Source organism: Dioscorea cayenensis, chromosome 17, assembly GCF_009730915.1.
Source record: "Dioscorea cayenensis subsp. rotundata cultivar TDr96_F1 chromosome 17, TDr96_F1_v2_PseudoChromosome.rev07_lg8_w22 25.fasta, whole genome shotgun sequence".
Lineage (NCBI taxonomy): Eukaryota > Viridiplantae > Streptophyta > Magnoliopsida > Dioscoreales > Dioscoreaceae > Dioscorea > Dioscorea cayenensis.
In genome coordinates, this window is record NC_052487.1 from 21,895,600 (window position 1) to 21,914,625 (window position 19,026).

The window sequence follows — 19,026 nt, forward strand, 5'->3', positions numbered from 1 at the left end:
TTATTTTATTAATTTAAATGAGTTTTAATAAATTATATATATATATATATATACATTTGAGGAAAAGCATGAGAAAGTCCACTTTGCTGGCTTTATAGTTTACACTCTGATTTGGCAGTGGATGATATACAAAGGGATGTTGATGTTATTCAACATGCAAGGACTTATGCTAATCAAAGGACTAATGACATGACACAGCATTAAAATACCTCTTAATCAACCACCTTGCTCTTAATTTCATGGTTTAAATCAATCCGCCCGGTTGTGCTTGGTGGTATTGATTTCAGACTAATAAAAAAAAAATCAACTAAATTGAGTAATTTAAAATAAATATAATTGCATTGTTTTGTAATTCAAGGGGTTATTTACTTTAAGCTCATGGGAAAACACTAATACTTGCAGTTTTATTTACTAGAAACCTTGATTTGTTGGAGTAGTTTTGCATTTAAACATATAATTTTGTATGAGAGTGTTTTTTTAAAAGTGAAGTTATACTTCCTCCATTCCATTATAAATGCCAACTTTTTAAAAAATTTAATGTCCTAAATTATCATTAATAATGGGATGGATGGAGTAATTCAACTATGTATTTTAAGGCATCTTAATATCAATGGTAGTTTTTTTCTTCTTCTTTTTAGCTGTATTTAATCTACCAATTTTTTTTTAAAAAAAACACATATTGTCAACTAATTTTGAGTAAAGTACTTAAAAACCCTATAATTATATGGATTGATTTTATTCAAGTGAATGTTTATTTGAATATACAAGCATTATAATTATAACTTAAAACCATTTATTTAAGCGAATCAAACCTTTTACTATTTTGGACCAACCATAATGTTAATTATAATATTTCATGTATATTAATTATATACATAATATTAAAAACTCGATTGCTAAAGTTAGTTCTCATATCGTCACTATAATATGTGAGTGTCAGTGTTTTTAACTCTCACGTAGAATGTCAAATATTCTAGTCATTTTTAAAACACAGTGGAGAATTTAATGTACGTGTAAAACGGCTTCTCCACATTGAAAAAAAAAAAACAGTTTTCGTAATAAACAACGACTTTATAAGCTATTAGCAAAGGTCTTGATGTGGGGTCTTTCATAATATTGCCAAAGATCAGGGGTCAAATCCCCTTGCAATATTAAGGACAACATGACATACTTAAAAAAGAAAAAAATCACTCGTCCATTTTGTCAAAAAACTCTTGATAATATATTAAAATTCAAAATTTCATCTTGTCTTATCTATATGCTTTGATAAAGCTTGTCTTATCTTTTTCCTTCTGAAATTTTAATCTATTATTCTATATATATATTATAATAATCTCAAAAGAATTACAAAAATAAATAAATAAAAAATAAACATTTTCCTCTCTTTAAACTGCACAAGTCCATTGAACTCAGGCCAGCAAACAGCCCACAGTCCACAAAAGCCCAGTCCAATACCACTCCTTCACGAAGCTTCGCTAAGCACGTGCTCTCACCGAGGTTTTTCATTCGCACGTGACAACTTGAACGGTCATGCCATCCACGTAATTTCCTCAAACAAGGAGGGGCATAACAGTACAATGGCATCCAAAGGGAAGAGATACCAAGGCTTAAGGGTTACGATGAGCTTTATAAGCATCCCTTTCTATCTATTTCCTCTTTGTTTTTGTGGCGCTGCGGCAGTGGCTGCTCTCACTTCCGCAGAGGTAAACCCTAGCTTTCCGTTCTTCTCGTCTTATCACGGCCATTAATTCATTGTATTTAGATCATTTTTTTGCCTAATTTGTGGGTTTATTTTCATGTTTTGATGCCTGGAAATGATCTATGCGATCTAGGTTTTTGTTTTCGTTTTTTGGCGTTAAATTCATGTGCTCATTTTTTTCTTTCTCTTAGATCGGTTCGAATAGGGTTTTTTTGAAGATGTTATTCGATCCATGGTTGGTTATGAGTTAGGGTTTTGTGGGGATTGTTTGGTGTTAGGGTTTTGTGGGGATTGTTTAGTGTTTGGGGTTTAGGTGTCGGATCTGTAGGAGAGCGAGATGGGTTTATTCGGATGATGGTTCTTTGGTGGGTTTATTGAAGTTTGATCTTTTTTTGCGCAGTTTGTGAGGTTTTTTTACGTAGAGGCTGGGATTTTTCTTGTGGTGTGTTTGGGTTATGGAGAAATGGAGCGAATAGACTGAGTGGAAGGCAATTTGTTTCTTGTGGGAGGGTTAGATCAAGGAACTGAAGGAGATATATCACTGAAGTTTTAGTTTTTAATCTTTTAATCTGTTTTACATCAATCCAAGCATAATCTGAGAGACAAAAGGTGGACTAGGGGGATCTTGTTTTCCCTGTGTCCAGATAAAGAAAGCTCTATTAGCATGCAAACGACAAATTTCCGTTAAAATTTGTTTTATATCTTTTGTGTTACCTCAAAATTTCATTTTTTTTTTCATTAGCATTGGTTTTGATAATTGAAGACTGGTTTTCATTGCTATAGTCTGTGTAAGTTTCTAACCGTATGCTTCTTTAATAAATATATTCAGGGTAATGAATACATCTATTTCTGACCGAGGCATCCTGTGTTGATTTCCTAATTTCCAAGCTGTTTAAAATGGCGAAAAAGAAGAACCCTGTTGTCTTTTTGGATGTTGCTATTGGAGATGGGCCAGTTGGAAGGATGGTCTTTGAGGTACTTTTTCACATTGTTACTTTTATTTTCAAATGCAATAATAGAACTCAGTTCTCATTTCACTTTTCATCCCCATGATTTAATGCTAGTTTTTACCATTTTCCTTCACACAGATTCCTCTTTAATAAGATCTGGTTAAATATTGGTGATTTGCACATTGATGCATTTGATATTTTCTAATTGCAGCTTTTCCATGATATAGTTCCCAAGACAGCAGAGAATTTTCGGGCCCTGTGTACAGGTAATCATGGTAGTTAAAAATACCTATGTGCATTGTGCTCTAAGCTTGCAGTGGTTATCAATGACCAGAACCTATTGCTCTCTTGTACCCTTTTGAGAAGGCGTTGACTTTTCTGTTTTCCTTTTTTATGCACCATTTATACTTTCAATATTCTTCCGGGTAACATGCATTTAATTCACCCTACTATTCCTGCCCAAGTGGTCGTGTTTATGTGAATGACTTCATTGTTTTGTTGTGTTTATTATAGACACTTTTATTAGGTTGTTATAGGAAAAATAAATTTTTTTGTAGGTTGGATTTGCCGAAACAAGTTTTGTGCGACATGAATTTCGTCTCTTATTTATAATTTACTCTTAATTTTTTTAGTTGATGTTTAATTGTATTTAATTTTTCTGTGTTGGAGTGGTATCTTGTTTATTTGCATAAGTTTAGCTTTTTTCTGTTTTTGAAGCTAATCTTCATTTTTTGGGGTCTTTCTCAGGTGAAAGGGGGACTGGACAGACAACTGGGCGGCCTTTGTACTACAAAGGGTCAATCTTTCACCGTATTATCAGAGGATTTATGGCACAAGTGTGTTTCTTTTTTCTGGTTTTTGTTGCTTTATTTGCTTTCATCAAATCTTTAATAGTGTCACTATAGGCATATATTGTAGTTAGCATGACTGAGATGTATTGGCCTCTGTCCTTTTAGTCAGTTTGCCTTGTTTATGCTGTAGGAATACAGGGCTGATGGTCACGCCTGCTTTTCTTTGATGTAGTGTTTGAGGTTGTAATTGCTAATGTTGTCCATCTTTATATATTTGAGGATCTCCTTACATTTTATAAGCTTTTTATGAACAACCTTTGATTTCTCGGTGGTTTGACATTTTCTTGATTTTCACAGGGTGGCGACTTCTCTAAACGTGATGGTATGCTCTCTTACTGCATGTCTTCTCAATAAAATATAATTTTAATACGTGTTTGTTCCCCAAGCATACTTTTGATCAAATGTCTTCTTGTTAATTGATCCCCATATGGATATGCTGATATGTAATTTTGATTTATGTACCATTGAGGCTGTTCGAAAATAAATTCTGGCACTCTGCCTGCATAAATCAGGAGTTGAGTTGTCACTTGCTCCTTCCAATGAGATATAACTGACATATAAAGGATATGGCTGTAAAGCTATCTTTAGGTTATTAGGGTCGCATATCTTATGGTCTGCTTTTCATGTGCTCTTGCTACTCGAATGTTGATTAACATGATGTTTCCATTTATGATCTCTCTTAATTTCAAATTCTGACATTATGCCTGAGAAAAAACCCCTCCGTGTATCAGATCAATGGATTGGTCCAGCTATACTTTTTGTTCAATTAATATTTTTTTGGCATTGGTTCCTTAAAATGGTTCGATTATCTGCGCATCTAAGATTTTTATGTTATTTGACTTTAACCTGAGATTTTACAGGGGTTTTGTAATGGTCATCATGCCTAAGGCACAGATGAATGATCCTGATTTGGTCATTTGTTGACAATCAGAAGGAAACCATAATGTGTCATATATTCGTTGTGGCAATTATGCTTATTTATTTATTTTCTATCTAGTTTAGACATGGCAGACATTTGCATCACAGTCAAGGAGAGTATTATTGGTCCACCTAGTGTGTATTTGCACACAGTTTTCTTGTGTTCATGGTTGAATTTTGTGATATACAACATATTATTATTATTTTTAATACATGAAGGTGCTTATTTCTCCTGGAGTGCATTTCTTTAGTTCTGTAGTAATGGCAGTGCTTGTATTTTACTATTGTAAGACCTTCAATTTATTAACATTTTGACTTGATTGATTGATTTTATTTATTTTTTTAATTCGTTTTTCCTGTGAATCTGTGATCTATGTCTCTGATTTTGACATTTATGGTTTTCAGGTACAGGTGGTGAGAGTATATATGGTGGAAAGTTTGCAGGTACTAATGGTTAAGGAATTCTCTTAGTTCAACAATTGTCTTAAAATGTTAATTCTCATTGCGGAAGAACAGTAAAAATTGCTTAATGAACAGCATGTAGTACTTAAACATCACTGTTAGTGTGATTTTGATATGTCCATATCAAATAGGGAGGCTTTTGTTCATCTAATTTCTAGTGGCTTCTATAAGTTATGGAATCTAGTCACCTAGAGAAGTACCAGTTTCCTTTTGTGTTTCTGGATGCAGCATGATTGTTTTAGGCCTATAGCTGACTTTTAGTTTCCTCTTTTGACACAGATGCCTCTCTTTTTGTCTTTTCCTTTCTAGTTATTAGACACATCTAATTATTTTTGTAACAAAACTAAATTGCAACCAGAATTGCGTCCCGAATGTCTCAATATATGGTGTGTTTATGTTTTCCTGAACAGCAGTCTGAAGTAATTTCCCGGCTCCTGTAAGATTCCCTGCATGGAGATTGTGGCACAAAAAGCAAATGGTTTATACTTGTATACTAAATTACTGATCAGTTTATCTGCAGAAGAACTTTCTTTAATTTGATTTATGAGATTCTGGATAGTGGATCTTTGGGACACATTTCTCTTCTCTCGTCACCCAATTGTTTTTACATTGTTACAGATGAGAACTTTGAGCTATGTCATGATGGTCGTGGCCTTCTCTCTATGGCTAATGCTGGCCGTGATACTAATGGCTCCCAATTCTTCATCACCTTCAAGGCTACTCCCCATCTTGATGGGTCTGTTATTTTTATATTCTATTTCCTCTTGGTTTTTCGTGCAGGCTTCTGTAAACTAAACCATTATTTATAACTTATTGGAAATTACCTATAATCATCTTTCTAGCGTGGATTGAAAGAGGTTTTTTTTCCTTTATGTATCCAGGAAACATGTTGTTTTCGGTAAGCTCATCACAGGAGATGAAACTCTAAGGAAGATCGAGCGTGTTGATGTTGATAATGCTCGTCCCACTGTTCCAGTGAAGATTGTCAACTGTGGTGAACTTAATGATCATGGGAAAATGGTACAAGAGAATGGTACGATCATTTCCTTGTATGGGTTTTTTGGCTTGCATGTCTCAAAAGTTATTTGAAATCATTAATTTTTTGCTTCTCCTTGTATTTTTTTAAATCACTTAGGTTATTCTCTCGTATGCAGATAAGAGAAATGCAGAATTGAAACTGGTGAAGAATCTCTCTTCTGATCTTGCTATTCAGGAAGGTTGGAAGAGGGCCTTTTAATTTGCCATGCAACATACTGAATTTTTGGCATGATTTTTTATCATTTCATGCTTCTTGTTTTGATATTTTTTGTTTCTCACCACATGTTGGCTTGCAGATAAGAAGCTTTCCTTGAGATCAAAATCTGGAAGAGATGTGTCTCCTGATATTGAAAGCCCTACACATCGCCGCAAGGGGCGACACAAGAAATCATCCAAAGGAAGAAGAAAGAAAAAGAGAAGAAGATATTATTCGTCTGATTCTGATAGCTCATCTGACACAGAAACTGAATCTTCAGACTCTGATAGTGATTCTGATTCTTACTCATCTTCATCATCGGATGTTAGTAGTTCAAGTGATGATAGGCGGAGGAAGAGGAAGAAATATCACAAGCGAGACAAATACAAGCGAGGAAAAAAGAGAAGGGATAGGAAGAAGGAGAAAAGACGGAGAAGGCGGGAGAAGAAGTCAAGACATAAGTCTAGAAGGTTCGTGTTCTTTTTCCTGTTGGTCAGTATTTTGAATTCTTCATCGTATTGGGATCTCAGTCGGTAACAAATTTATGAAGCATATGCTGTGACATGGCGACAGCTTTTTAAATTAATGATTGCATGCATCAACATATTGACTCTATTTTTTTTTAATATTCTGGTTGATTCAAGGATGCTGGAAAGTGAGACTGATACTGACACAACAAGTGAAAGTAGCTCTGAAGATGAAAAAGACAACAATCATGGGAGGGGTCGAAAACGCAAGAACTCTTCACAGGTTTCTGGTAAGTCTTAAAAGTAGTTTCCCATCAAAATTTCTACATTTTTTAGGTGTCCAAAGCAAATGGAATTTTGATTCCTCAAACTCTAGTGGGCTATGTGATTTTATTTTTTCTGTTATGTAGGAAAAGTTATTTGTTGTAGTACAGCACTCCTGTTAATGCAGTAGTGTGAATGAGTTGGACTAATTATGTTGTTTAGACCATTTGGTGTTAAATTAGCTTGTCAAATTAGTATAGATTTTCGCCTAATGAGATTGATAGTTAACATTTATTTAAGAAGCTGCTTTGTTCACTGAAGTCTTGAGGCTGTCCACCTGAAATTTTAATTTCAGTCTTCAAGATTAGTTCATAGTTGTTTCTTAGTTTTGGCAACAATGACTGGGCATGAAATTGTAATTTTGTTGTGTCACACAGCGAGGATTCTTCTTTACATTTCTTGGTATCAGATTTTTTTTTAAAAGAAATCATCATACAAATTTGGAGGATTCTTGATCTCCAATTTTTAATGCGTTTTTTTTTTTCAAGAGCCTTGTTTTCATTATAAGTAACACTGATGTTTCTCTGCAGTTGAAAGTCAGCCTCCTTTGTCATTGGAGAAAGAAACGGCTGTAGATCTGCAAAAGAAAGTAGATACACATGAGAAGCTTATGGAAGAGGGGGCAGATTCCCCCTTGGAAAATGGTGAGCTACGCATAAATGGTTCTACTGTTGAAGCTAAGCCTGATAGAAATGTGGGAAGGCAGCCAACTGCTGATGGCAACTCGAGCAAATCTAGGTCTTTTTATTCTTCTAATCTCACACGAGTCATTCTTTCTGCTTACCAATTATTCCAGAACCGGTTCTTTATCTGAAATTGATGATCAGGAGCCAAAGCGTGAGTCCTAAACAGTCAATGAGCAAGAGTATGAGCATAAGTTCCAGAAGTCGAAGCAAAAGTCCAAGCATAAGCCCCAAAAGATCATTGAGCCGGAGTCCTCCACATGCTTCTAGTAGAAGCCCACGTGTTTCTAAAAGAGGTACCGTTAATCGAAGTTCAGTTGGGAAGAGCATTAGTAGAAGCCCGATTGCTCCACGCCGGGGAAGTCCAAGCAGAAGCCCAGTAAAGAGTCGAGAGAGAAGGAGCATCGGCAGAAGCTCAGGGAGTTCCACTCCACGAAGAATACCCAGTGAGAGTCCTGTGAGGGTTCCTTCACAAAAAAGTCCAAGCATGAGCCCTCGAAGACGAAGCCGTAGTGGAAGTCCGGCAAGATCCCCTCCAAAAAGCGTGAGTCCAAGCCCTACAGGGTCCCTCAGGCAAAGAAGTAATAGAAGTTCTGGAAGGAGTGGACGAAAAAGCCTTAGCAGGAGCCCTGTAAGGTCAAATAGGCGAAGTATTAGCCCTAGCCCAGGAAGGACCAGGTCTCAAAGAAGCATCAGTAGAAGTCCACCTAATCATGCAAGGAGTGTGTCTAGAAGTGCTTCTCCTGATGAGTCACCAAAGCGTATCAGAAGAGGACGCGGATTTAGTCAGCGGTATTCCTATGCAAGAAAATACAGAACACCTACACCAGATCGTTCTCCTGTTAGATCTCGTTATGGTGGTAGACCTGACCGTGAAAGGTAATCAGTTATGAAACTTTTAGAGTCCATTTTTCCTTGTGAACTTGCAAAATTAACCTAATTTCTCCTTTTATAGGTACACGGGTTACAGAGGCTACCGTGACCATTCACCCCCGCACCGTTATAGGAGTCCTATCAGACGCAGAAGTCCCCCCAGGTATGATTGCCAAAATTGGTTTTTTTTTTTTTCATGATTTTCTTTTCACTGATACTATGCCTGACGTAATGAACATGATTTGGAAGAGATCATTGTGTGGTATGTACTTGATCATGCCATAACCAACTAACTGTTATTTAAATCATTAGCCATTGTGGTAACTTACTGCATGCAGGATTCTTGTTAACAGTGATTATGAGTTGTACCCCAAAGCCTGTTAACTAACTATTCCATGTTCTGTATACCTCTACCTTGCTTCTCTTGCTAAAAATTTGATAGATTTGCAGTTCCAAGTCTTTGATCTCAAGTTCAGCTCTGTTCATGAGCCTGCGAGTCCATGTTCTTCACTGTTTTTGATATGTTTTGTGATAATAGAATTGACTATGATGTTTGCTACAATTTATTTGAACTTTGTTAGATATCGGAGCAGAAGAAGCCGGAGTATATCTCGCAGTCCCATCAATTACCGCCGCAGGGGCAGAGGGAGTTACAGCCGAAGCCCTGTCCGCAGTCGCACTCCTGACAGGTACAGATCTCGTGGCAGCTTACGAGACGGAGGACGCGTGGAAAAGCGCAGGTCCATGACCAAAAGCAGGAGCCCATCACGATCTCCATCCAGATCTAGGTCCAAGTCCTCCCATAGGTCAAGGTCATCATCCCCGGATATTAGATCTCCCAATAGAGCCGCAAGCAAGGACAAATCAAGGTCACCTTCAACCAGTTCTGGTGGGAAGAAGGGCTTGGTTTCATATGGAGATGGAACTCCTGATTCTGCTGGCGAGAAGTAGTTGAGAAACTGATTTTATGTTTTGAGATATTATCATTATCTTTCTTTTGCCCTCCATGCGCAGTAGCATTATGAGGAAACAGTATCTTTCTTAGCAGCATTTTTATGGATGTTTTAATGGTTGGTTTTGTATGGTAATTGCCCATGTGGGTTTACATTAGATATTTCTTAGATCGTGGATGTTAAAATATTTTGAGAATGCTAATAATGACATAACTATGTAAGATCTAAATTTAACAGCTGCCTAGGATTTTTTTGTGTTTTTATTGAATTGCTGTTCTAATCTTTTGAAAGTTTCCAAAATTTATCAAGTCAGTGTTTGCCAGGTGTACTAGGAACTCATAAGTGGTGGTCGTCTTTGATTACATCTACTCTTTTAACAGACTTGAATGTTGCTTTCAATTCCATTTGTTTATATATATATTAATTCTCTGATGAACCAAAGATTGTCATCACTCTTGTCTCTTGTTTTCGACGGAGGTTCTAATACTTGAGATTATTTCAAAGTCTCTATACATTGAAACCACCATCCCTGTACTGCTCTTAAGAACAGTTGAACCCAAACCAGATTGTTTGACAGACCTTTGAAAAAACATGTCATTGCCTTCTAATGAATCCATCACTGAATGCCTGGCACAGGCTAAATCAAGCTCAGTAGAAGCTCAAGAAAGAGCTCTCAAGTTCCTCTCCTCCCTCACCAAAATCAGCACCCAAAACAGGAACCTCTTAGCTCACACTCATGGAGCCATTCCCATCATCCTCTCCTTCTTTTCATCCTCCTCTGACTGCCTTCAAACACTCTCCCTTTCCATCCTCTTAAACCTCTCCTTAAACCCCAACCTCAAAAGTACTTTAGCCACAACCACCACCATTCACCAACTCAACTCCATCATCCTCTCTTCATCCTCCTCCCATTCCAGCAAGCTTGCTGCCACTCTGGTTTGCAGCCTTGCCATGCTAGACAAAAACAAGGCAGTCTTCGGCATTGCCGGAACAATCCAAGTCATTGTCAAAGCTCTGAGCAATGCTGGCCACCATGCAGCTCACCACCTTCTGAGTTCCCTCTTTGAGCTTTCTCAGTTTCATGGCAACCGCACTCTGGCTATCTGGGCAGGAGCTATTCCTGCTCTTGTTGGGATTCTTGAAGGTCCTGATGAGGACCTCTCTGGGTCATGTCTCTCAGTTTTAAGTCTCTTTTCAAGGTATGATGGAGGGATGCAAGAGATTCAAAGTGTTGATGGTGTTGTGGAGTTGTTAGTTGATGCACTGGCTAGAAGATGCATGGTGAGCAAAGAAAATGCAGCTGATATACTTGTGAGGTTGTTTGAAGATGATGAGGATTGCATGAAAAAAGCCATTCTGAAACATGACTTCTCCTCCTTGACTGCTGACTTATCCATCAGAGGCTCTGCTAAGGCTAGAGAGAAGGCTACTCTTCTCATGAAGATGATCATGGAGTTTAATCTGGATTAATCTTATTTGAGTTGAAAATTGTTTCTTAAATTTAATGTTTGAATACTTGGTCTTGCAAGCAACATTGATATATTTAATAAGATTATCATTCCAAGTTCCAAACCCATCAAAGGTCTCATCTTTGAATCAGTTCCTTCACATATCCCACCTACACCTGCTGTCTGGTCCAATTCTCTATATATTATAAGAGTTTATTAGTTTGTTAGACAGTCACTGGATAATTTATTTATTCTCTTTTATAGACTGAGCAACAGAATGCAACTGGTGAAAAACTGAAACAATTATACAGTCACAATTCCATGAGTCTGATACCTGAAAGTGACTCAGAAAACAATAGCAAAAAAATCATTAGAAGTCATGCACACTGTATTAATTTATTTATTGGTCAATTGCTTGCTTGCTTGCTTGCTTGCTGTCCTTAATTATTTCAATCTAGCTCTTCTTCATTGTCAGAAAAATCAATGTGAAGATAGTTTCAACAAGTAACCATGAAGATTTTGCATACAATTTCTGCTGTTGTGATTCTATTCCTCCTCCTTCTGATGATACTACTCCGGATTCTTCTCGGAGCATCAAAGGCTTTTTTTCTTATTGCTAATATTGAAGTTTCAACCATTTTCTCTGCATTCATCATCTTTATTCTCCAATTCACTTTGAATGTGACCTCAATTTGCGGTGTAATCAAGCTGGTCATCTTTTGCACTATACTTGTTGTCTTCATTGTCACTATAGCTATCGTATCATGTATCCGTTTAGGATGTTCGACGACATTTTCCATCTTCATAGTAGCTGATATTCTTCTTTTTGTCCTACTGTCATGTGGATACTTATGTTATAGAAGAAGATATAGAAGAAGAAATCAATGGAGACATGTTCAAAGTCCATTACAGATAATAACTGCAAGAGAGCAAGAACTCCATCTTGATTACAGTTATTTAAGACACATTGCAGGATTGCCAAAAAACTTCAGATATGAGGAACTCTCAGCAGCAACCAATAATTTTCAGAATCAAGTTGGTAGAGGTGGTTCTGGTTCTGTCTTCAGAGGAGTTCTCAGTGATGGTTCACAGATAGCAGTCAAAAGAATTGAAGGAGAAGTCCGCGGAGAAAGGGAGTTCTGGAATGAGCTCGTCGCCATTGCTACCGTGCAACACTTCAATCTTGTTCGTCTTCTTGGTTGTTGCCACATCCCCGGTGATAATCTTCGCTATCTTGTCTATGAGTTCATCGAGAACGGGTCTCTAGATTCTTGGTTATTCAAGAAGAACAATAGAGAAGAACAAGAAGGAGATGAAGTTTTCTTGACATGGCCATTAAGGTACTATTAAAAATTTTAATTGTTAAACTCTTATTAATTCAGATGAATAATGATCTATGTCTTTGTTTTTCTTTTAAACAGATATCAAGTAGCAGTGGATGTAGCAAAAGCACTGGCATATTTGCATCATGATTGCAGGCTAAAAATACTGCATCTTGATATCAAACCAGAAAACATCCTGCTTGACACTGATTTCAGAGGCCATTTAACAGATTTTGGAATTTCCAGATTGATGAAAAGAGAGGAAACTAGTGTTTTAACAACAGTGAGAGGAACCAGAGGTTACTTAGCACCAGAATGGTTCTTTGGAGATGGTATATCAGAAAAATCAGATGTTTATAGTTATGGTATGGTGCTTTTAGAGCTTGTTGGTGGACAGAGGAACATGAAAGTCATACATGAAGGAGTAGGAGTAGAGAATAGCACAATGAGATTATTTTGCTTTCCAAGGATTGTGAATGAGAAAATGAGAGAAGGGAAGGTGATGGAGGTGGTGGATGAGAGGTTGGTAAGAAGAGGTGATGTTGTAGAGAAGGAAGTGAAAGCATTGGTTTGTATAGGACTGTGGTGCATTCAAGAGAGACCAGAAGTGAGGCCAAGTATGGAGTTGGTTGTGGACATGCTTGAAGGTCATGTGGATGTGAGCATGCCACCAGAGACAAGGATGTTCATGGGTGGTTTCTTGGTGCCTATGACAATGGATGTAAACTCTATGAATGATGATGATGATGATGAAAATGGGTCCATTAGAGAAGAGGTCACTGTTATTACTTCATTCAATTCATGAAACATGCAAGGATCTCCATTAAAGGACCACCACCTTCTGCATCTTGTTTGCTATTTTGTTGGCAATTGCACATGCTAGTGTCATGGGGAGCCTTCTCATTTCATTTCTTTCTTTTACTTGTTGTATTTTGTATAATTCATTATTATTAATTATCTCTCTCTCTCTCTTTTGATATATATATATATATATATATAATCTTTGACTGTTGACTTCGCTAGGCTTCGATTTTTTCATCTTGTTTTTTTGTTTTTATCTTTGCTTTTCTTTTGTTTCATCATTATACTCACTGCGGTGAGGGATTACGATTCTTTACTTTATTTGATCTTTTATATCGCACATTCGCTCATCTGCTACATCTTTTGTTCTTTTTTTTAATAAATTATGGTTTTTTCACCTTATTCACCAAAAAAAAAAAAGTCTTTGACTGTTCATGAGATCCATGAATAAGCTCTGAAGTTAGTCTGGGATGAAGTGCACATGACTAAAATCAGTGGCTTAAAGTGATTCATGTTTTGGCCACTTACATTAAACTATTATTTTATTATATATATATATATTATATTATATTATTATATTCATAAAATGGATAAATTTTAATCATAATAAAACACAAAAATAAAATATACATGACTTAAAAATAGAGATAAAAAAAACTGGTGAAAAAACACGAACCATAAAAAATCTATTAAAAGTGAAAATAAAAAAGTACAATATATATTAGAGTAACACGAAAATAAAAAGACACTGAAATATCACCAAGATTATATTCATGGGAGCAAAAGAATTGATTTTTTTTTAGAAATGTGATGTAATCACCAAGATTATATCCGTTTCGCTATATATATATATATATATATATATATATATATATATATATATAATATATATTTTGATAAAGTCGACAAACGACAAAGCAAAAGACAAGCGGGTACGGAGTTGTACCAATTACGGTGGCTTGAATGACCTCCTGAGAATAATCCCCCCGCCATGCAACCCTGGAGGGGAGAACGAGAGTTAATCCTCACACAGAACTCCCATAGGAGACCTTAAATATGAACTGAGAGGTTCGAACTCGAGATCTCTCATTTACAACCATGGGTAATTATCATTGGGCTAGTCCAAAGTTCCTAGGTTTCATATATATTGAACTCTTTATGCAGTTCATGTGTAGATTTTCATATCAGTAAAAAAAAAAAAATTAATATTAGGATTTAATTCTTTGGAATATCTCTTTCACTGATGTTTTCATAGTGATTATCCTCTTTAAGGGGTAGTTTGGGGAATTTCCATAGCTTGCTGAATTGGTGATGATGATGAGATGACGTGGAGCAGTCGGTCAGGCATGTGATTGATGATCACTAGGGAATATTTCTATATATATATATTCTTTTTTTTAAAAAAAATTTATTTTATTAATTTTTAATATATATATATATATATATATATTTTTGAGAGTGTAAAAAGAAGGACAAAAAAACAATCTGAAAAGTTGGGAAGGGGAAAAAGCTCACATCCTTTTTCTCATCCTCTTTCCCCTCAATTTCTGGTGAGCAATACTAACACCCACTGCCCCAAATCTTCTCCATTTGTGAGTTTTCATTCTGGTTTTTATTGTTTTCTTGATGCTTTGATCTGTAAGCACTTGTTTGAGGCTTAGATTTATGTGTTCATGTCCCAAAAATCATGGCTTTGTTGTTTTCTATTCACTTCCCTTTGGCTTTGCCATCATTCTGTCTTGTTTCTTATTGAATCTGTTGCCAATTCATTGATTCTGCCCTTTACCATTAGGTTTTTGAGATTTCTTCCTGTTGCATTAATGGTGGTACCTGGTTTTTATGTTGATGGTTTGTGTTTTTAAATCTTGGCATCATGGATTTGTTTTCAAATCACTTTCCCTTTGCTAAAAGCTTGTATGCTTTCCTGTTGCATTGAGTTGTAGTCTTCCACTTGGAGTAGCTTGTTTTTATATTGATGCTTTTCTTTGTAATCTCTTTTTATTTTGGGAGCATAAATTCATATATTCAAATCCTAGCATCATACTTTTGTTTTATGATCTTGTCCCCACCTTATGTTATCTAATCATGGCGGTCTCTTCTCTATTCCAAGATTCTATCCCCTTGGAAAATGCTTGTATGCTTCCTTGTTGTTCTATTTTAATATGAATTTATAGGGTTGGCCGTTCAAGAGCATCTGTGACTTGGTGATTGAGAGTTGTATTCTGTAGAGTTTGGATTTGTGTCATCTCAGTTGAATTTATATTAAATATTCTGGGTAATCTGTTATAAATAGGTAACACTGGTTCCCTTTCGCAGAGAGTGAGCTTGTTCAGTTGCAGCTATTGCTGGTTTTGGTGTGTTTTTGAGAACTGCTTTTGGAGCTTGCAAAATGATTCATGGAAGTAGCTCTATCGCCCCTGGTTTGATTCTCATTCTTTCTTGTTCAATTTTATTGTTTTCTATATGTTCAATAGATATTGTGGTGAATAAGGGGGGAAAATTGCATGCTATGTTGTCTCGGTGGTCAGTTGATTTCAAATTGTTAAATGCAGGTGCTAAGACTAACAGCGGATCCTTCGAGTTTGGCAGGACCCATGTGGTCAGGCCCAAGGGAAGGCATCAGGCTACCATTGTGTGGCTTCATGGCCTAGGAGATAATGGAGCAAGGTATTATATATATATATATATATATATTAATCAGCTATCATACTATGAAAGTTATTGTCAATGTTTATGGTCTTTTTTTGCAATATTAAGTTGCTGATTCTTCACGGTCTCTAATGGCATGAAGTTTCTTTATGTGGGTATGGAAGAAAGCTTACCGTGTCTATGCGCTGAAGCAAATTACATCTTTTTCTTTAAAGCTGTTGTTTCTTATGACTTGATTTAAACTTTTTGTTGTTAACTAATCAGACTGTTTTTTTTTCTTACTGTTATTTCAACTGTTTTCTATGCATAGTTGATTCAGTGTTGGTCATATTCATTACGATGTCATATTATTCTTCTTTTGGTCCTGAGTATGTAGTTGGCACTAATGGTTCTTTCTTGGAATGAGAACACAAAGGTGGCTGAGTTGATAAACACCCTGTATATAGTGCTTTAAGCACCCTTTAAGACAAAAGGCAATATATTATCTTGCCAGATGCTCAATCTAGATTGTTTGATTGGTCACTGCAACCATGAACTCCACATGGGATATTTCAGTGCTTTAATAAACCTTTTTAGATTTAAAAGGCTACAAAGTTATTCTTGACAGATGCTCAATCTAAATTATTTGATTGATCGACCTGACCATGATCTTCACAGTAGTTGTGTCTGTGCTTTAAGAATCCTTTTTAGAGATAACAAAGAAGTTCATACCAGATGCTCAATCTAAATTATTTGGTTGATTAGCCCAACCATGGTCTTCACTATGGGACATTCCAGCTATCTCTTTATTCTGTTCCTCTTTTGTTATCCTATTATGCAACCAGGAAGGGAATTTTTATCTGAAATTTTGATTTTTTATACTGGACTTTTTGCCTTCTTGCTTGCAAGGTGTCAATTCACAAGATCTAGATATTTTTCTTTTTGTCATCACTACTGTTTCCTTTAGATTACAAACGACTTCGGTAGGTAAGTCACTGCTTCTTATACCATGTATTGGACGCTCATAATTCTGTTATCATCTGAACATATTTTGCCCAAGGATGTGATGTGGTGCGTGATTTTATTTATCATTTAACATCTGCTAACATAAGTAATGTGTTATATTGTTGCACAATTAAATTACTATGCATTTGGATCCTCTCTTAGAGCACTCTGGTTTAACATTTCTTTTTCAGGCTTGTGTTGTTGGTTTAAACATAAAATGTACATGTTTAGTGAATTACTCAACTTGTTTGATGTGATAATGGAAATTTTTAGCTTTCTTACATATTTTCTGTTGCATTTTTCTTGTTTTTTGTTTGAATTACACATTCTTTAGAATCTATCTTCAGATCTCCCTCAAGGTTCCTTTGGGTTTAAGTTTTGAATTCAGTTTAAGTTAAGTTATTGAAATTTTGGCCTTAAGGACTAATGACTGATTGTGGTTATCTTTTGCAGCTGGTCTCAGCTTCTGGAAACTCTTCCTCTTCCCAATGTAAAGCATTTCCCATGCGCTTTCAGAGTTCTCTTAATTATGTTATGTCCACATCTTTGTTTCTTACAGTAATATTATAGTTTTATTCCCTTTTCTGTTTTTTGTTACTATCAAGATCAAATGGATATGTCCGACTGCCCCCACTCGACCTGTAGCTATTTTTGGTGGTTTTCCTTGCAGTGCTTGTAAGTTTACTAACTTAGCAACCGACCTTGTACCTTTTCATCAATTAGGCACTGAGTGCATCTTATTATGTTTGGCTTGTTAGGGTTTGATGTTGGGGACCTCTCAGAGGATGGTCCTGATGATGTTGCGGGCATGGATGCATCTGCTGCACATGTTGCAAACTTGTTATCAACTGAACCTGCTGACAGTATGTTCAAATTGTTACTAATTACATTATGTTATTTATTTAGTCTTAATGGTTCCATACAACACCGTTTCACCCTTCTAGTTACAATTGAGATCATACTAAGTATTTTATCAATATTTATAATGCAAATGCTTTTCTATGCTTGTGACAAGATACAATTTCTTTACTACACTGTTGCAACAAGCAGAAACTCTAAGCACTCGTAACGGCACTCATTTAACATGTTATTTTCCATCCATGACATCTATAGTATGCTCATCAATGCACTTCTGCAAGCAGAATGAGCGATTTCAATAATTGTTTTCCCTTGGTTACCATAGTCAAACTTGGTGTCGGTGGCTTTAGCATGGGTGCGGCAACCGCATTGTACTCGGCCAGTTGCTGTGCTGTTGGGAAATATAAAAATGGTAGTGCATACCCTGTCAATATTGGTGCAGTTATAGGTCTCAGTGGCTGGCTTCCATGTTCCAGGTTTGGCTTATCTCAATCAAATTAAAACTTTTCCATGATTGTATTATCATCATTTTCCCATATTTCACCATCTTGCATCGGCATTGAATACTGTATCACAATGTGTGTGTTCTAGGACTCTCAAGAATAGGGTGGGAGAGTCACAAGATGTGGTTGCACGAGCTTCCTCCTTGCCCATTTTACTTTGTCATGGAAAAGGTATTCATCTTTCTTATGTACAACTGAAAAATTACCGATTGTTTCAACACACTTCATGATTTCCTTGCATTCTCCTTACGGAGAATTACCCAAAAAAAAAAAAAAACAAAAGCATGTTAAATTTATAGATCGAAGAAGCCAAGAAGGCTTTAGGAAGCATTGATTATTCATTCTTTTGTCATATTGTTTCGTTTCTAAAAATAAATAATAAAGTAGCTACTATTGGAAAAAATTCGGTAACAAGATGTTCTGTTTGATTTTGTTTCAGGTGATGATGTAGTTCTGTATAAACATGGGGAGAGATCTGCAGAGGTCCTTAAATCAACTGGGTTCCAAAACGTTACTTTTAAAAATTACAGCGGGTGTGTGATTAGTAACTGCGCATTTTAGTAAATTTTTTTCCGGCCTTTTTAACTCTTTAATTAATGAATAAATTGTTTTGCAGGCTTGGGCATTACACTATTCCAGAAGAGATGGATGATGTGTGCAAGTGGATTACTGCAACATTTGGACTGGATGGTTAACACTCATGAGATTCATTCAGGAACCATTTTTATATTTTGAATAATACCATCATATGAAATGCGAATTATTATTATTATTATTATTATTGTGAATGAATAGGTACAAGGATTTATATGTGACCAACTTTGAATGGATGGATGTGGGTGATGAGTGATGCTATATTAAATTTGCTCCATTGGTTTTTTATTTTCCTGCAGTGTTAATGTTCTGTTTTTCATAATATAAATACTCATTGGGCTTGTCAGGCTGGTTACATTAATAAATGCTATTCCTCTCTGTCACATTAACGTTGATATTAGGGTCTGTTTGGAACTTTGGATGTATAATAAATTTTTTTCATAAGAATTTTAT

At 36.0% G+C, this 19,026-nt stretch overlaps 4 protein-coding genes across 9 annotated transcripts; all 4 read left to right on the plus strand.

The window, feature by feature from the left end:
- The first annotated feature begins 1,629 nt into the window (after positions 1-1,629).
- Positions 1,630-9,677, plus strand: LOC120280454 (peptidyl-prolyl cis-trans isomerase CYP95-like). 3 transcript variants are annotated; one of them, XM_039287300.1, is made up of 15 exons: positions 1,630-1,703; positions 2,529-2,674; positions 2,861-2,915; positions 3,397-3,485; positions 3,798-3,822; positions 4,824-4,862; positions 5,499-5,616; positions 5,762-5,913; positions 6,035-6,097; positions 6,215-6,584; positions 6,759-6,871; positions 7,436-7,643; positions 7,733-8,467; positions 8,544-8,624; positions 9,043-9,677. In XM_039287300.1, the coding sequence occupies exons 2-15, from the start codon at positions 2,597-2,599 to the stop codon at positions 9,410-9,412; spliced, it is 2,496 nt and encodes an 831-aa protein (XP_039143234.1). In that variant the 5' UTR covers positions 1,630-1,703; positions 2,529-2,596; the 3' UTR covers positions 9,413-9,677. The 3 variants fall into 3 exon arrangements, with proteins under 3 accessions (XP_039143234.1, XP_039143235.1, XP_039143236.1); XM_039287301.1 differs by lacking the exons at positions 1,630-1,703; positions 2,529-2,674; positions 2,861-2,915 and adding exons at positions 3,631-3,680; positions 5,291-5,358; XM_039287302.1 differs by lacking the exons at positions 1,630-1,703; positions 2,529-2,674; positions 2,861-2,915 and adding an exon at positions 3,631-3,680.
- Positions 9,678-10,005: 328 nt separating this feature from the next.
- Positions 10,006-10,884, plus strand: LOC120281296 (protein spotted leaf 11-like). Its single transcript, XM_039288155.1, has one exon. The coding sequence runs from the start codon at positions 10,006-10,008 to the stop codon at positions 10,882-10,884; it is 879 nt and encodes a 292-aa protein (XP_039144089.1).
- Positions 10,885-11,372: 488 nt separating this feature from the next.
- LOC120281298 (probable receptor-like protein kinase At5g20050) lies at positions 11,373-13,073 on the plus strand. The gene is made up of 2 exons (XM_039288156.1): positions 11,373-12,202; positions 12,284-13,073. Exons 1-2 carry the CDS (start codon positions 11,373-11,375, stop codon positions 12,987-12,989), a joined length of 1,536 nt encoding a protein of 511 aa, XP_039144090.1. The 3' UTR covers positions 12,990-13,073.
- Positions 13,074-14,447: 1,374 nt separating this feature from the next.
- Positions 14,448-18,861, plus strand: LOC120280455 (acyl-protein thioesterase 1 homolog 1). Of its 4 annotated transcripts, none has more exons than XM_039287303.1 (10): positions 14,448-14,577; positions 15,302-15,405; positions 15,538-15,652; positions 17,072-17,108; positions 17,224-17,293; positions 17,377-17,481; positions 17,802-17,952; positions 18,068-18,150; positions 18,419-18,512; positions 18,596-18,861. In XM_039287303.1, the coding sequence occupies exons 2-10, from the start codon at positions 15,375-15,377 to the stop codon at positions 18,672-18,674; spliced, it is 765 nt and encodes a 254-aa protein (XP_039143237.1). In that variant the 5' UTR covers positions 14,448-14,577; positions 15,302-15,374; the 3' UTR covers positions 18,675-18,861. The 4 variants fall into 4 exon arrangements, with proteins under 4 accessions (XP_039143237.1, XP_039143239.1, XP_039143240.1 ...); XM_039287305.1 differs by having other exon boundaries at positions 14,448-14,535; positions 15,279-15,405; XM_039287306.1 differs by having other exon boundaries at positions 14,448-14,535.
- Positions 18,862-19,026: the final 165 nt, after the last annotated feature.

Bases quoted from the DNA above. Each gene is read 5' to 3' on its own strand.
- LOC120281296 (XM_039288155.1), top strand. From the start codon at position 10,006: ATGTCATTGCCTTCTAATGAATCCATCACTGAATGCCTGGCACAGGCT.
- LOC120280454 (XM_039287300.1), top strand. From the start codon at position 2,597: ATGGCGAAAAAGAAGAACCCTGTTGTCTTTTTGGATGTTGCTATTGGA. The intron at 2,675-2,860 runs GTACTTTTTCAC...TTCTAATTGCAG, and splicing joins TTGGAAGGATGGTCTTTGAG to CTTTTCCATGATATAGTTCC. The intron at 8,625-9,042 runs GTATGATTGCCA...GAACTTTGTTAG, and splicing joins AGACGCAGAAGTCCCCCCAG to ATATCGGAGCAGAAGAAGCC.
- LOC120280455 (XM_039287303.1), top strand. From the start codon at position 15,375: ATGATTCATGGAAGTAGCTCTATCGCCCCTG. The intron at 15,406-15,537 runs GTTTGATTCTCA...TGTTAAATGCAG, and splicing joins AAGTAGCTCTATCGCCCCTG to GTGCTAAGACTAACAGCGGA. The intron at 18,151-18,418 runs GTATTCATCTTT...ATTTTGTTTCAG, and splicing joins TTTACTTTGTCATGGAAAAG to GTGATGATGTAGTTCTGTAT.
- LOC120281298 (XM_039288156.1), top strand. From the start codon at position 11,373: ATGAAGATTTTGCATACAATTTCTGCTGTTGTGATTCTATTCCTCCTC. The intron at 12,203-12,283 runs GTACTATTAAAA...TCTTTTAAACAG, and splicing joins TTCTTGACATGGCCATTAAG to ATATCAAGTAGCAGTGGATG.